Source organism: Panthera pardus, unplaced genomic scaffold (assembly GCF_024362965.1).
Source record: "Panthera pardus isolate Hobbes unplaced genomic scaffold, ASM2436296v1 HiC_scaffold_7, whole genome shotgun sequence".
NCBI classification, from domain to species: Eukaryota; Metazoa; Chordata; class Mammalia; order Carnivora; family Felidae; genus Panthera; species Panthera pardus.
Window position 1 is genome coordinate 56,401,182 of NW_026527002.1, and position 14,410 is coordinate 56,415,591.

At 34.3% G+C, this 14,410-nt stretch overlaps 1 protein-coding gene across 6 annotated transcripts in view; it reads right to left on the reverse strand.

The window, feature by feature from the left end:
* CSMD3 (CUB and Sushi multiple domains 3) overlaps window positions 1-14,410 on the reverse strand; it is a 1,247,213-nt gene that overhangs the window by 87,111 nt on the left and 1,145,692 nt on the right. For all 6 annotated transcript variants that reach the window (XM_053896606.1, XM_019467839.2, XM_019467838.2 and 3 more), the window contains 5 exons: window positions 9,876-9,956; window positions 8,823-8,936; window positions 3,794-3,982; window positions 3,264-3,410; window positions 589-777 (listed from right to left, as the gene is read on the reverse strand). In XM_053896606.1, coding sequence (XP_053752581.1) covers window positions 589-777; window positions 3,264-3,410; window positions 3,794-3,982; window positions 8,823-8,936; window positions 9,876-9,956 — 720 coding nt within the window. The remainder of the gene's footprint in view (window positions 1-588; window positions 778-3,263; window positions 3,411-3,793; window positions 3,983-8,822; window positions 8,937-9,875; window positions 9,957-14,410) is intronic.

The following is a 14,410-nucleotide window of genomic DNA, read 5'->3' on the forward strand; positions in this document are numbered from 1 at the left end:
CATGGACCATGAGATAATGATCTGAGCTGAGGTGGGATGCTTAACCAACTGAGCCACCCAGACACCCCCTCAACTATTAATAAAATGCAAGTGAAAGGGAAAGACACATCTCTGTTAAGTTAGCTAAACAGTGAAAAAAAAAAAAAAAACGTGGTGGTCAGCTACATTTTCCTATTTTAAATTTGTTGCTCTGAGAGCACATTTTTGCATACTCAGAGTGCATCTTCAGTGACCCTGCCCACTCTTATCCTCTGCTTTCTCTCTGCAGACTTCACATTAATGCAGTCTCCAGCTCTGGGTCAATCATTTTCTGACAACAAAGTCACGAGAATGGTAGACGTATCCATAAAGTTGTATAGGTGTATGAGTGGTTACAGGAAAGGCATAAATCACACAACAACAAATGAATTATAAAACAGTATGTATCATGTTTCTCAAATTTATCATTCTGCATTTTTAAGTCTTACTTTCATGAAGGGCATCTATACTATGCTTCTGAATATTTATGGTTTGGGAAGTTCCAATGACCCAAATGAAAACGTTAAATGAGGTTAATCTTTTAATGCATTTGGGGATAATATACTTCACCTTGACAAGCAGGGACCGGTGCATCCCATGCATGATACCCATAGGAAGACTTTCTGCACACAGCACTACTTTTTCCAACGAGTCGAAATCCTCTGTCACAGGCCCAGCGGACCACACTATTAAGTTGTCCACCCGTCTGACTGATAATGTATCCATGAGGCGGAGATTCTGGTGTGCTACAGTAGAAAGCTTTTCAAAAGACAAAAGAATCACTGTATAATTAATGAATCAGAAATTCTTTACAATACAGCATGGTAAAAAAATCTAAGTGAATACCAGTACTTAAAATAGGGCAACTGCCACCTGTGTGAATTTTACTTCATATGCACATAATATAATTTTCTATTTTCTTCACAATCTGTTGAAATAACTTTTGGGAAACAAAACTATCTCTGAGCTTTCTTTTAATTTTTATCATCATGGAAGATGCCTTCTGAATTGAAATACACATATTTTCTTAACACCCTAGAGGTTGAAAAGCCCTACAAATATTTCAGTGAATTTTAGAAACCGTACTTCTTGTCATTTGAAAGACCCATATGTAGGGTGCCTGGGTGGCTCAGTTAGTTGAGTGTCTGACTCTTGGTTTTGGCTCAGGTCATGATCTTGTGGTTCTTGGGTTCAAGCCCCACATTGGTCTCTGCACAGCCTGCTGGGGATTCTCTTTCTGCCCCTCTCCTGCTTGCTCTTTCTATCAAAATAAATACACACAATTTTAAAAATTTGAAGAAACTAAATGCACAGTCTTGGTAGTAATATTTTAGGGCATGTTATTTACATGTAACTTTGAAGGTATTTCCAGACACCTATATCATGTTAGGTCAAGCATTTCATTTTGGTTGATTTCTAAATAGACCTCCCACACTCCATAATCCTCTCTCCCAGTTTATTAAAGAGTTTCCATGCTGTCAAAAGTGCTTACATATGGTGATAAAAATGTCAATAAAGTAAAACTTTCTTCATCTTTTGAAGTCTGAAGTGTCAAAAGATAATGTCAAATGGCTTTTTCATATATATGTACTTTTAAGGCTATTCAGCCTGGCAGGATCCATTTACCCTTTGAAACTTCAATGTATTCATCTGAGAAAAATAAGACTTTAGGGGTAACTAGTAAGAAAGAGATTGGATCTGGAATACATATGTCATAACCTATTATTTCTAAAGAAAAATTTACAATATGTCAAGCTATTCTTGGGGTTAAAGTGGTGCTTTCAATATGTTTATATCAAAATTTTTCAGAAATATCAACATAAATAAGGGTTAGTCTATAATATAGTCAATCCAATGATTATAATTGATTGATTTGAATGTTTTCCCTTTAAGTTATTATGATCGTTAAAAATACATTTAATGTGCTGACTTTTAAATTCCATCTTTGGGCACAAATTTAATAAAAAGACATTTATATTGTTCATATGATAGAAATATAGATTGAAATATGAAAAAAAATTTAATGATGACTGTGCATGCTTAAATTTTTTTAAAACACTTCTTTGCATATGTTAATAATATTATTAAAACTTAACATAAATATATTGTATGATAAAACTTCTATACATATTGGTATTATGGTGTCAGTGATAAGCCAATTCTAATATGTAGAAGACAAATGTTAATCAATTAAAATCAAACTATCATCTTATAGTTTTAAAATCGAAGTAAATAGACAAAATAATTTTATTTGTATATGATATAGATGCAAATTTATATAAATAAACAAATTTGAGAGTATATTTTTAGAACTGAAATTCAAAATTTATTGAAGGCTATGCCTAGAATTTTTGTCAGAATTGTTTATAATTATAAAGTAATTTTCCATTGAATTGATTAGCAATGACCCATGGCTTGGGGAGACATGATCAGAACACGATACAGCAAGAGATGCCTGATTGGTTTTGAAATATTCAGTTATTGAGCACAAACCCATTCCTCTGACATGATTTAGGATGACGAAAAAAGGAATATGACCTTTGAATAATGAAGAACTATTTACATATACTTATTCAATAAGAAAATATTTGGCTCAGAATCATTAGACCCGATAAACAGGAAGGGGCATAGAAAAATTATTTCATCTTGTTATTAAAAAGGAATTTTATTCCATATCTTTCTAAATATTACTCACTGAAAAGCAGTAATAACAAGACAATTATTTTTTCAAAACTGAAGGTTTTTAAAGGATGTGCTGATCACTTCACTTTCAATATTTAACTTACTTAGCGGGTATCATAAATGGATGGATAATTAAAAACAAAGATTTTTACCATTGTATGCTTATCTTTTGTTTAACCTTATCATATAAAGGAGTCATTCAATAGATCTGATACACACAATTGAGCAACAGTATTGCTATTTTGCAAGAATTCAAGGGAAATAAATCTATTGAAAAAAAAGTATTGAAGACACCAGACTTTAACTTATAACTAACATATATGTCATAAATACCCTAAATGCTTTTAATCTTTTCAAAAATCACAAGACAGATATTGGATTATTATCATGACAATGGGGAAACTGAGACAGAGAGAGGCTACATAAACTGCTCAAGGAACCTCAGTGCAGGACTCTGACTTAGATTCGTATCTAATTGAATAGTATCTGCGTCTGTGCTCTTTAGCCACAACCGTACTGAAGATGTCGGTGGGATCTGTACTGAAGTTGTAAGTATCACATACCTATATATCTTATCCGGAAGCCTTTTTTGTTATTGCCATGATCTGCTGACCATTGAAGAAATACTTCATGACCGTTGCTTGTTACATTAAAAGGAGATGAATAATCTCCACTGAGGGAAATAAGCACTGGACTTTGAATATTTGGTCCTTTGGGAAGAAAATAATACAATTTAGACATACCTGAAAAATTATGTTCCAATTTATCTTTAATATTTTATATGTTTAGAGTACTATTAAGTATGGTGACATTTTGCTCCACAAGCAATTTATATCATCAACAGTACCTTAAAATGTATTATCTTTGTTTTAAACATTTAATTCCACAGCCAAAGAATCTATAATTTGTAAAATAATAAGCTTAAGTACAGTTTTCACATGGTATCTAGATAAACTTGATATTGATACTTCTAAAAATAATGGGGGAGATAAAACAAAATCATATAAGCAATTGTTTATACTGAAGGTCTGCATGTAAAATTAGAGTAGTTGAAATGAATTTATGAATATGCAGTAAATATAAATGATATTACCATCATACACCTGAAGAACATCAAATTCCTTTTCTGTCTGGAAGAATTCTACAAACATGCTGATATTATATCCTTTTTCTACTGAAATGCTCCAGGCACACATTTGAAGATTTGGGTAACTATCAGGGTATCCCGGGCTCAGTATGACTCCAGTGGAATCCAGCCGTAATTCATTGGCAGGACAGAGCACTATCAAAGAAAGAAATCATTAACTAATGCTAGTGTGTTAGACCTAAGTTTAAACTGCATTTTAAACATTGGGTACTCCACTTTCATGTTTAATCATTAGAAAGGAGACAATACTTTGAATTATGTGTTTGAAGAGATAATTTGTATTAAACTTGCAGTTCAAAACATGGAGGAATGACCAAAAAATTAAAAGATAAAACATTTATCTCCTTTGATTTCTTTATATACTTTCCCTACATTTCCTCATCTTCTTGTGTCCTCTCCCCGCTGCCCCTTTTGTTTATGTCTTTGCTTGTCCTTTTCCTTCCTTCCTTGTTACTCACTTTCATTTCTCCTCAAACTTTAACTCACTCAGGTATGTAGGGCCAGACAAGAAATTGCACTCTTTTGAGAGTATTCATTCCTGGCTAGGCACTTCTGAACTCAGAGATGTGGGTAAGCCATGAGGATTTAACACAATTCTAGGTTACCAGTCATCTTTCAGTTCTTCGTGTTGTCTCCAGGCCATAAATGTAAGACAAAGTATAACACTTCTTATTTCATAATGATACCACTGCTAGACGACAAATATATGTATATTCAAAAATACAGAAAATTTGTTATATGTTGACAATAAACATAATTCTGATGTAACAGCCTCCAAAGTATAGTAAACTTTAATTGTTGGCATCAAGCATCATGTTTTGGGCCAAATACAAACATCTACTTAAATTTGCATTTGGAATGAGAGCGTGGGCAAGATGATCAAATTCTTGCCATTCAAGTGATGCTATTTCAGCCTTCTGTTTTTTTTCTTAAGAGTTTGAGTATTGGAGCTCCTCAGTATAGCTTACATTGTACGGAAGTAAACTCATATATACCAAACAGTATTTAGTTCAAATACAGAACTTTCTACTTGTCAGAACAGTGAGAGTGGTTACAGCAAAATGTCCTATGTGAACTATTGCTAAAAAGTTTTTAAATTTTGGAGAGACCAGTTTTGGGGTATTATTACTGGGGACATTCAACTGGTATGATGGGCAGAGTAGACCACTTTTGAGAATTTGGTGAGTTGGAAATGTTTCACACGACATTTCCTAATCCAATTACTATGAATCAATTTCCATCTTGGAGTTAGATAATGTGGATCTCAAAATAATTAGAATAGCACCTTAAGCAGTATTCTTGTTTTTCAGTGTTTGCTCAAATGAGCTAGGCTTGGAAACACCAAATATAGTTGCTGGAATATACATGAATAGATGAAGGATATATATTCATCACTTCCTGGGTACAAGGACAATGAAATACTTTGAGCCATAAAGTCTCCATGTAGTATAGGGATAGAAAAGGATATAAAAATAGTAGATTTTGGCAATATATAATGGCTCTTTAATCAAGTTGATAACTTGAAAAGAAATAATTTGAAAATAAAATTAACCATAACTAATATTAAGACACTTGAAAATTGACTAAAGAATATAGCGTAGTTAGATATACTAAAAACAAAATACTAAACATAGAATATAGTAAAGCTAAAACATGTAAGAGTTGTTTTCCTTTTTTTTTTTTTTTGGCTTTTACTTCTGCTTCTTTTACTTCAATCTAAGATGTTTGCTTCTTGGATATGGCTTTAAGATTTCTCAAAAATAATTAAGTAAATGGTAGCAGGTCATAAGCACTCTAAAAGAAATCTGACCTTTGCTTTTCATAAAATGAAAAATGTGTAAAATAAACAAAAACATTAACTTGACAATCGTAAATGAAATGAAAAATTTGAGTCGAAGATGAAGAATACATATTAGTGAGAATATAGCTATGGCATATTGAAATGACAGATGTATATAATCATATGGGAAGCTGAAGTAAGTTTAAGGAAGGGTTTATTTAGTGTGTGCTCAGTTATTTAATACCGTGGAATACTTAACTAAGTATCTGTTTGGCTTACTGAGCATGTGACTTCTTCACCAAGACCATTTAGCAACTTCATAGTTTGCCACAAAGTCCTCCAAGTTCAGTCCTTACCCACCTCCCCAAGTTTCTTTCCTGCTCCTCCTCCACTGAAGTGAAATGCCCCAAACATAGTAGATAAACTATGTGCAGCTTTTTGAACTCTGCACATTCATTCATCCGGGCTTCTGTTTCAAATGCCCTTTTTTCCTCTGCTGCATTTGAAATGTTACTGCATTTCAACACCCAGATGAAGTGTCTCATCTTCTGTAAAATCCTTCCTGAACCGCTCTGCTACCAATCTGAGCAGAATTGCTGATTTCCTTCTTGGTGTCTCTGCAATGTATGCTTTTATTACTGCAGTTAGCAATTTCATGGCTATTTCCCTAAATTTTTGGTGTCTCCCTTTCTGGGCTATGATTATCAAAAACCAAGTGCCATGTCCTATTTAATATGTTGGCCCCCATATTCTAAACTGAATAAATATTCCAGATTACTTTTGAAAAACTGATATGATTCAATATAATTTACTTTAAGTACACAAATTAACCTATTTTCATACTATCCAACACATACCAAGAAGCCCTACAATGATGAAGAATAAGAGGAATATGTATTGATTGTGACTATATGTTAAGATACTGTTAAGCACCTGTTGTGCATTATGTAACTTATCCCAACAACTTTAGAAAGTGTGTACAATTCCTCCTGCCATTACACATACGAAGGAACCAATGCCCGGAAAGTTTAGAGTGCAGAAGTGTCACAGGTTCAGCTGGATGGATCCTGCAGTTTTAACCACCGAATATAATCACCCATTATACTTCATTTATATCAAAGTCTTTGAAAAGCAGCACATTTAGCATTGCTTTCCATATTTTAAGCATGATAAAGAAAACTAAAAAGGATAAAGGGAAGAATAACAGAATTGATGCAGCCTCTTTTAGGAAAAGTGAGAAAACGTGAAGTAATTTAAGATAGACTAAAAACAATGTATATTCGTTCTAACGGACTCCAAAAGAATGACCGTTTTGGCAAGTCTGTGAATTCAGTCAAATAAAGAAAAAAGGTAAAGTTAGAGTTTTGGCTTAAGTACCTGGTCAATTAGTTAATGTAATAACACTGCATAAACTAATTCTGAGAGATGATTTATTAGGGTTTAGCTAGTACCTGAAGTGCCATTATGAAATAAAAATTAGTCTTTTTTTGTGTTCTCGATACTACATAGACTAGGAAGAGATGTAATTATTAATCAGTAGCAACTTCTGATTGTAGATTGAAAGTTTGAGTGATGAGGGATTATTAAGTAATTAAGGTATCTAGATTGTTTTATTTTAATTTTCAGAAACTTATTGAGATCCAGATACAAAAAAATAATTAAGTGTTGCCCACTAAGAACTCACAAAAAATTTTATATATTGGAGTCAAAGAGAAAGTCCTGACATGTAATTGCTCTTTCACACCTTTTTGTGTCTGCCCAAGTTATTTTCACATGTATAATTTCCCAAAAGGCTAAAATTATATCCTCCACATTCACATCTAAATGTTTGAATATGCACCTTGAATAATCCTAAGTGGCTAAAAGGAAGTCTTGTGTGAAGGAGAAAATTGAATGAATGACATTTAAATATCAAGAGTATAGGTGATAGGCTTTAGAAAACCCAAACAACTTCTAGATGCTCTGAAGTCATTGACTAAGAGCAAAGAAAATGCTCACATTGGTGTTCGTTTTTACCTCCAAACATGTCTTTCCTTTTTCTATTGTCAAAGCTTCTTGTGAAAATCCTTCCATTTTATTGCAAGGACTCCAATGGGGTAGAAAATTAAATGTTAATTCCTACTTATAGCATGTTTGGACTAATAAACATGCTATAACTAAGAAACGTAAAAATAAAAGTTTTGTTTTTGGCTCATTTTAATAGATAAAGTTAAAGGTCTGTGCAAGAAACAGATTTCCATTTCTCAGGAATAAACTCCAATGAAGGAAGTAATCCAAGAAAATCTGGGGAGGGATTGTCAAATTCAATTCAATTTCATTCAAATAAACCACTATTATAATTAGTTACTATGTGGTGGGCTCTGTTCTGGGCCCTACGGGGTTACAAAAATTAACAATATGTCATTTCTGAACACCGAAACTCTAGCACACCATTCAAGGTCCATCATGGTCTTACCCCTGTAATTTCATAGTGGATTCCTTCATGTCTATACCTCTGTTTTCCACTTCTGTGTCTCCACATATTCATCTGTCATTTGGACCACCCTTTATTTATCTCTATTCTAAGTCTCACCCATCATTTGGAACCAAGATTCAGGGAGCAACAATTCCATCAAGCTTTCCCTGCCTCATAAACAATAAAACATTACATGATTCTATCGCCCCTTGACCTGTTTCCTAAACACTGTGTTCCTACCACCTACATGGATGTTATATCCTTTAAGCCATGTTGCCTTCACAGCAGGAACCATTTATGACTGGTTTGTTTGTTTGTTTGTTTGTTTGTTTGTTACTCAAACCCTCATATGTAACAGATGCTGGATTAAAGTTCAATGAATTTAGTGGTTAGAACATAACTATGTCAAGTAAAGGCAATCAACATCGGAGTCTTTATTTAAGGTTTTTTCTCTTATTTTCCACCTCCATTTCCACTCCTCACAGCAAAATTAATTTAAATAAATTGAACTGACTTTGGGGTAAACTAAAAGGAAAAAAAAAATAGACCTTGGAAGAATAAGTAATTTTTAAAGTTAAATCTGAGAAATCATGAAATAAAAGATACCACATATAAGCTGTATAACTTTTAACATTATGGCCAGTTACATATTTATATAAAGTAGACTTTTCTCGATTTTTCCATTATTGGATTAAACATAAAACAAATGCTTAGAGATAAATAATCATAGGAATTGATACCTTGACAAACTGGAGGTGCTCCATCCATTTGAAGTCTTTCTCCTAATCTGCATGTCAGAATTGCATTACCAACCAAAGTAAATCCTGGAAGACACTGATACCTAATAATGTCACCTATTAAAAAAAAAAAAAGACAGACAGAGGCTTCAGATAGGCAACAAGTAATGGTAACAATGAACAGATGTTTCTATTGCAAAAGTAGAATATTTTTTTCCTTCAGTTATTTTCAATTGGTATAAAATTCTACTAGTTATAAGTAGGGATAATATTCAAAACATTGAACTACAAGTACCTCATGGACACTGACAAACCAGAACTGAAGCCAGGGGTAAACTACAGTAAGATTTAACTGGTGTGCACCAGTTGGATGTAAGCAATAGCAGTAAGGAAACAATCTAGTTGGTATAGTTAAGGTATTCATTAAAAATATATTAAGCAAGTTAAAATGATTCAGAATTATTGCTTTTATTTTAAGTTTACAGTAGTCATTGATATTTTCTTAATTTCTCAACCAAAATCAATATGATGATAATGCTGAGTTTATAGCCATGTTAAAATGTCTTCTTTTGTTACATCATTTTTTGAACTGTGAGACATTATTGGGATTTAATTTCCAAAGGGCTTTATTTACTATTAAACTGAGCATAATCCACCACTTGTCTTTAAAGATATGGAAATAAAGCATATCTTCTAATACACCCTATATATTCTTCATTGTATGTTGCAGGCTTAAGCCTGAATTCAAAGAACATTAGTGTACTGCAAGGTAACAAAAAAATAATTTGGAAGGAAGCAAATTATTGACCATGGTTGTATGGTTCAAATGATCATGCTGGTTTTCCAATTACATATCCTAGAGATACAGAATTCTTGCTTTTTGCCTAATACTCCCTTTTGGTCTTTTCACTACTGTCCAATTTTAAGAATTCCAAACAATCCCATCAATCCAGAGAAAGACAGTCTAAGATAGGTCGCTACTATTCTGTTTATTTCTTTTAAAGAAAATACTTCTAGTAACACTATGTTTTTAAAAAATAATTTATCAGACTTTACCTATTTCATATTCATCATCTTCTGTCAAAATTTCAGCATTGGGTACAGGTGGCGGAGGCTGGCACACTCTTAGTTGATAAGCTATAAAAATAGACAACGTGTTTATTCCTTCTCTAAGAGGCTGTATATATTCACACATGTGAAAAAAATAATGCAAGCTTTATTTGTAAGAATAAAAATAAACAGTATAATTTATCAAGCTTCAATTATTTGTTTATTTAAAAGATGATACAATATTGAAGGAAAACAAATCATTCCTTAGATGCCAACATATTTTCCAAGGGAAGAATGCTTACCTGTAACTCCTTATTTCTTACCCTCATTCTATTCCTTCTTGTTATGTGCTTCATAACAGCTGTTAATTTTCTCCTTGGCATTATCACAATTAGCAATTTTATATTCATTATACATACATCATTATAAATATGTCATTGTTATGTGCCCAATGCCAAGGTTCATCTCAGTCTCCTGCACCTAGCAAAGTGCCTGGCATGTACTTATAATCACAAGCAAGTACTCAATGCTTACTTGATTCCGGAAAATATTATAAATATTTTACTAATATTAACTCAGTCCTCACAAAAAATGTGTTTATTTTATTACTTAATTCATGACTATGTCTAGAATAATCACCATTTTATAAAAGAAAAAAACTGTCACAGAGAATCAAAGAATTTGTCTAAATCACACAGCTGTAATGTAACAGACTGAGATTTGAACCTGGGTAGTCTGGCTCCAGAACCTTCTCTCCCCATGTTATAGAGTATATTCATGAAATACCTATTAGTTAAATTTCATGATTCTAATAATCTACATCACTTGAATAGGTTGTCCCCTTTAGATTAGAAACACTCCTATTTGGCATAGTTTAAAGGCCACCACAATAAAAAGTTCTTTAAGAATCTAAGTATCATGACTGCTAGCCCCATCTGATATCTACATCACAGTTTTATTTTCACTATGATTTATAAATAATGTAATATAATCTTGTTTAGTCAAGAACACACTTTATCATAACATTTGAAGAGTGTGTTTCATATGCTTAATTTTATTGCTTAAACTCAGGAGTTAAATTATTTAGGTATCTCAATGATCAGATAATGAGAATGAGGTTTAAAAGACATAGTAACTTGTCTGAGCTCACACAACTAGTACAGGGTTTATCCAAGACTCCAGCCTCTGTCCCCTAACCCCAAAGCCCATACCTTCAGTATTGCCACTATCATGAAAGAATTATGAGAGTACTGGGGAACATCAACTGGACCAGTTAAGGAAGACTCCTAGAAAAGGAGATGGATAAAGTACGGTTTGTTTTTCTTAATTTTTTAATGTTTATTTATTTTTGACTGAGAGAGAGAGAGAGAGGATGGGGGAGGGGCAGAGAAAGAGGGAGACACAGCATCTGAAGTAGGCTCCAGGCTCTGAGCTGTCAGCACAGAGCCTGACGAGGGGCTCGATCTCATGGATTGCAAGATCATGACCTGAGCCAAAGTCCGATGCTTAACCGACTGAGCCACCCAAGCACCCCAACATTTTAAAGAACGAGTAAGATTTTTCCACTTCTGAAGGGTAATCATGGACATGAGATCGTTGCAGATGGAGGAGAAAACATGAGCAACAAGTTGGGCACTGATTCATCATGATGTAACAAAAAGCCATTTATAAGAGGTCAATCGATTAATACACCTCCAGGTTTCTAAGGACAGAAAAAAATAAGAACGTTTTTTGAAATGTAGCTGAGGAGGGATGAATCAAGGAAAATTTTCATTTCAATTTCCTGCTGTAAATTTTTGTTTGTCTCTTCAAACATCTTCCTTCTAGTACTTCAACCTGTTTATGAAAGCACTTGCTGTGCAAAGATGTTAATTTGCAAGTAAAACACTGCTCTACACAAAAGGGTTACCAACTAGAGAAAAGACTCACTGGGAAAGAAGCCCAGGACAGAAAAGTGTAACCTGGATTTTTTGAGACGCAAGTTTAGAGTAACTTTAGGAATTTTTAAATAATTTTCCTGATCGTAGACCTTAAGAGGGATACGATTACCAAGGCAAAAGGCAATTGTAATAAATGCCAAAGAGGTAAGAGAAAGGGGATATATAGAAAGGTATAGGGAGCCCAGTATGGAGAAATCCTTAGGAGACTATGCTTCAGAGGAGAGCATTTTATCTCACCTTTTTTTAAAAATTTTATTTTTAATGTTTATTCTTGAGACAGAGAGAGACAGGCAGAGCATGAGTGAGGGAGGAGCAGAAAGAGAGGGAGACACAGAATCGGAAGCAGGCCCCAGGCTCTGAGCTGTCAGCACAGAACCAGACTCAGGGCTCAGATATATGAACTGCAAGATCATGACCTGAGCCAAAGTGGGACACTTAACCTACTGAGCCACACAGGTACCCAGGGCATTTTATCTCATCTTGACGTAGAACAGAGATCAACTCAGAAGTTAGCAAAGTGTAGAGAGATGCCCACACATGTATTATTTCACTTTTGTTTGCCCATAAAATTATTTTTGATTTTCATGCTAAGAATAAATTAGTTTATTATTTTAAGAAAGAGCACATTTTTTATCAGTGAGGAATCCATGGCTAGTGTCATCTGTAGAACATGCTTAGAATGACCTACATAACTCAGTTGCAGAGTTTATAAGACTAGGGATTAGAAATTATTATTAATAAGAATCTGATATTCAGACATATTGCACTATTAAAAAAATTTTTTTTTTAGGTTTTATTTTAGAAGGAGAGAGAGCATGGTGGGGGGGAGGGGGGTGGCGGGCAGAGAAGGGCAGAGGGAAAAAGAGTGAGGGAATCCTAAGCAGGCTCCATACCAATGCAGAGCCCAATATGGGGCTTGATCCCATGACGGTGAGATCATGACCTGAGCTGAAATCAAGAATCAGACACTGAACTGATGGAGTCACCCAGGCGCCCTGAGATTTTGTACTATTTTCCCAAGACCACATGGGTGTTGTGAGCTAAATTCTTTCTTATTCTCTGTTCTCTTCCATGATCTGCAGTTTTATAAAATGTGTCTTGGGAACCAAGAGATCACTTTAGGGTCATGGAGGGTCTGAGGAGGGGTAATGTCCCGTTCTCTTGCCTCTACTTCATAAAAGCCATTCTATTTCCCTCAATTTTATAGATTTGAATAAAGTTCCCTTTGAACAAATTTTCTACAATCCCCACCTAAGTGATTTCATTGATTCTTTTGACTTCAAGTCTGATTTGTGTCTTAATTCCCAATTTTAGATCACCTGGATAAACATGTCTTCTGAGCTCCTCACTGCCTACCTACACTGACCCCTTACTGGTATCTTCTAATCACAGGTGTTGCACACACAGCATGACTTGTCTCAACATTTATTAATAATTGTCCATTTCTTAGCCTATTTGTTCATTGTTCGTGTCTCTACTTTGACTTTAAATAATATGAGAGAGAAGACTGTTTATCTGCTTTTTCACAATTATATGCTCCTGTAACTATGCATATAACCCAACAAATATTTACTAAATAGCATATGAAACACTGGTTTCCCTGGGAAGGAATGAGTCTCTGAACAGTCTTCCCTAGGATTATTATGCCCTTTAAATTTGCAAGTGGGCATAAAATAGAAGTAATTGTGGGTGACAGTGCTAGGAAATGAGATCTAGGCAGGCCCTGAGAGGTTTTACACGGTAGAACTATATAATTCTGACTATAATGTAAAGGAGAAGGAAATAATGAAGGAAACCCCTTTGCATCTGTTTTTCTTTTGACTCTTAAAGACAAGTACTACAAAAAGTAAATAAATCATAAACAGCTTCCAACAATTCTGTTTTCAATCTCCATCCATTTCTGCTGGTTTGTTTGCTAAAATAAGTATAAAATTTGTCCAGTGTCTTTCCATTCTTTCTGCGAACTTCTCACTGTAGACCTGTCATTTCAAACCTATCGTACTGAGTTGAATAGTGCCCGTCAAAATTTATGTCATTCTTGGAACTTTAGAATGTTATGTGGAAATAGAGTTGTTGCAGACACAATGAATTAATTTGAGGTCATATTGAATCAAGGCAGGCCCTTAAAACACCATGCTGTCCCTATAAAAAGAGAGAAGACAGAGATGGATGAACAGGGAAGACATGTGACAGGGACAGAGAATGGAGTGCCAAAGATTTCTGGCTACCCCCAGCAGCTAGAATGAGTCAAGGAAGGATCCTCACATACAGCCTTTGGAGAGAGCATGGCCCTGTCGATACACTGATTTCACACTTCTGGCTTCTAGAACTGTGAGAGAAAAAAAATTCTGTTTGCTTAATCCAGCCAGCTTGTGGTGCTCTATTACAGCAGCCCTAGAAAATAAATGCACATGAGTTATTAAGTTTGTCTACAGGATGTTTCTTGCCTTCTGTGTCTCTCTAGTGCAATCCTTCCCATACAAAAAGGAAGCGATGGAAGGGAGGTAAGACTATATTTTTGAGGAATCCACTGTGTGCAAACAACTCTGCAAGCTACTTTACATGAGTTACTTCATTTAATGCCCAAATTACTACATCAAG